Here is a 3,154-nt window from a genome sequence, read left to right on the forward strand (position 1 = left end):
CCCCCGGGGGGGGGGGGGGGGGGGGGGGTTGGACTAGCCACACTGGTCCCCCCCCCTCCATCCACACTGTTGCCACCACCCGCAGGGTGGAGGGAGCTGTGGCTAGTGGTGCTGGCCTCATCCCACGCCCCACTTCGTCTGCTCTGTCTTCATGCCCTGTGTCCCTGCCAGAGCACCGCCACCTCCTATCCAGAATGCTCTTTGACCGCTCTGATTGGTTCAGACAACTAATCAGAGTACGAATAAAGCATTATGGACAGACAGACTAAGGCTTTTATAGATACAGAATTTGCAGTAGTTTTACTTTATAAAACAGAACCAGAAGACAATTTGAGATGCTGTATTTTACTTTACCATCCTTAAAAAAAAAAAAAAGCAACAAAAAAAAAAATCATGAAGTCCATACCTCGCTACAAGATGCAACAGCTCTATGTAAAGGAGTCAACCATTTGCTGTCTTTGGCATTAACTCTAGCCCCTGTAACCAAAAAACAGAGAGATTAGAAATATATTCTTATAAGAACTGGAAGTTCCAGCCGCCAACGTACTTTAATGAAACTGTTAGAAAATCATTATTCCAGACTCATTAATATTCCAGAATTTAAAAATTAACATCCCACTTCTCCAAGGGCTCCGAAATTAAAATACAGGATTCTCCCTTTGAAGGAAGAGAGAAATGTTATGTGTAATTCTTTATTCACCAACAGGTAAGCATGCTTGTTTACCTACAACTAATCAACCTTCTGTTTTACCAACTGTCCTTCAAAAGGCTGCTGGAGGGGGAGAGAGACAGACAGACAAAGAATGAAAGAACAAACATTGGGCTATTTCTGCCTTCATGCACCAACAAACACTTCAGTACCCTTCCACTACCCAAAACAGAGGCATGTAGAATAAAGGGCGATTTCTTGATATTTTCAACCAAAATCCATTTGTGGTTGAAGGACAGGAGTGGTATTTATTGCTTCAACTCAAAACATTGGGTAACAGAAAGGTCAAGAGTTGATCTTTTTGATCTCTAGACCACTCAGCTGGCTTTAGAATTCTTCGAAGCTGCTTCCTCCTTCCCTGTGACTACAGAACTGCTCTATCTTCAGCAATTTGCCTACAATAAACCTGCCTCCAGAAACCCTACTGTGACATCAGAGAAAATGTTCCTTCTAGTACCTCTTCATAGCCAACCGAGGACTCCTGGAAATGCTCAAAACATGTTTTTTAGAATTATTATGCCCACTTTTGGCTTGGCCCTCATTTTTAAACATAAGTACATATGATTACTCATATGTATTATAGAAATCAACTAAGTCGGGAAATGATTCCCCTCCCACTCTCTCCTGGAAGTTCCAATAAAACAAACAAAAATATGCTGGCAAATAATTTTTTGAACATTCAATTCAGAATTGAAAAAATGTCTGCCTGTAATTGCTTCCATTGAAAACTAGTCTTCAAAATTAATGTTCCAATTTAATTGAAAAATTTAGCAAAACCAAAAAAGTTTACAGACTTGAGTATAAAGTTGAGAAACTATATTAGGATGTAAATTGGTATTGTTAATTATTCAGAAGAAGGCTGCGCACCTTGGTAAAGCACAATCCCAATCTTGCAGCATTTTCGATCTTCTTGAGATTTGTTCTACTTTCTACTAAGTAAGTATTTAAACCATGCCTTGTAAAAAAGGAATGCTGCTGCTTGTACCATATTCCCATATTTATAGTTAGGGATCTGCTTAATTCGCAGTTTCATGGATTTTGTGGAAACAGCAAAATCCAGGATTACCCATGAGATCCATGAAATCAACAACAAAAACTTAATAAAAATAAAATGCAGTGGAAGCTGGTGGTCCTTGCTGCTGGGATGAGAAGGCGCTGGCTTGTGGGACAACACATAGGGCAGCAGACAAGATGGCAGCTGCCCCCTTGTCCCTCCCCCCTCACCAGGGCCTCTCCATCAGTCAGTCAGCACCAAGGGGTGGGGCCACAGTAAAATGACCTCAGAATTAGAACTTTAGGCTACAATCAACCCACAAATATGGGCAAGTCTCCCCATGATTTAGGTAAACCTCTATTTATAGCAATTTATCTACGAAAGTCCTAAGGTGAACAAGGAAAATGAAAAGGTTGCATTGTTCTTACAAGATACAGATTTTTTTAAACAATATTTCTGACTAGAGCTGCTAACTGTACATAGAGAATGCAAGATGACCTCAAAACAAGAAGTATATAAACCAGTAAAACAAAGAACAGATTAATTCCTTCCAATCAGAGGGCATACAGATGACCTCTATCAACTCTTTCAATTTCTTTCCCTACAATAGATGAGCTATCTTTGAACGAAGGCATATCTAGTTAGTGCATAGATTTCTACATCACATATACAGAATCATTCTTCTCTAAATTCAAATCAAATTAATTTTCTCTAAAATTCCATGAAAATTTGAAAGTTAGTTAAAAAAACTCTTATCAGAGAGCAGTCTAGAAGTGAATCACTATATAAAACCACCAACACGCAGAAGCTAAAGTGAAAAAGCACTACTCTGGAAGACACCAAAAACGATATTCAGCGTATTTTCTATTTAGGCATGTAAATGGTCACTGCTGTTATTTCCCTCCGGTAACTGAACACTACTTCCCTTGAGTAATGCATTTCCTGAACTTTTTTTTTTTTTTTTTTAAAGCTGGTTTCCTGTTTCCTGGTATACCAATGTTATTCTAATTGCAAAAATGTTCTGTATAATATTCTGTATGGCAAAAGTAAGACTTCCATCTTTTCAAAATAGTTCCCTAGAAAACAATTATATTGCCTGTAAATTAGCAAAATGATTTTTTTTTAATACTGTTCTGAGCATTTATTCAATCTTAAGATTAACACAGGCTGATTTCAGAGAAGGTAGTTTAGTTGTTTTACCTCGTTTTATGCACGAAAGAACATATATGTATGAAAGATCTATAGCAGGGTAAAATTTAACTTTGGTATGTGCGAGTAAAGCTATGATTTGGAGGTGACACTGGGCGTGCCTACATGAGATGCTAAAAGTGTAGACTAATTCTACTGCACATTAGCATGTCACGGCTGTGCTAATGTATGCCAAAGCTGCACTAATATGCAGTAGAATTAATCTACTGCGCATTAATGTCACGTAAAAGACATGTGCTGGC

The 3,154-nt window shown here is 38.5% G+C and overlaps 1 protein-coding gene across 3 annotated transcripts in view; it reads right to left on the minus strand.

The window, feature by feature from the left end:
- Window positions 1-3,154, minus strand: part of ANKRD28 (ankyrin repeat domain 28) — a 224,984-nt gene that overhangs the window by 99,639 nt on the left and 122,191 nt on the right. For all 3 annotated transcript variants that reach the window (XM_019508654.1, XM_019508653.1, XM_019508652.1), the window contains exon 4: window positions 407-477. In XM_019508654.1, the coding sequence (XP_019364199.1) occupies window positions 407-477 (71 nt within the window). The remainder of the gene's footprint in view (window positions 1-406; window positions 478-3,154) is intronic.

The sequence above is a fragment of the Gavialis gangeticus genome, unplaced genomic scaffold (genome assembly GCF_001723915.1).
Source record: "Gavialis gangeticus isolate Ggan-Ray unplaced genomic scaffold, GavGan_comp1, whole genome shotgun sequence".
NCBI classification, from domain to species: domain Eukaryota; kingdom Metazoa; phylum Chordata; order Crocodylia; family Gavialidae; genus Gavialis; species Gavialis gangeticus.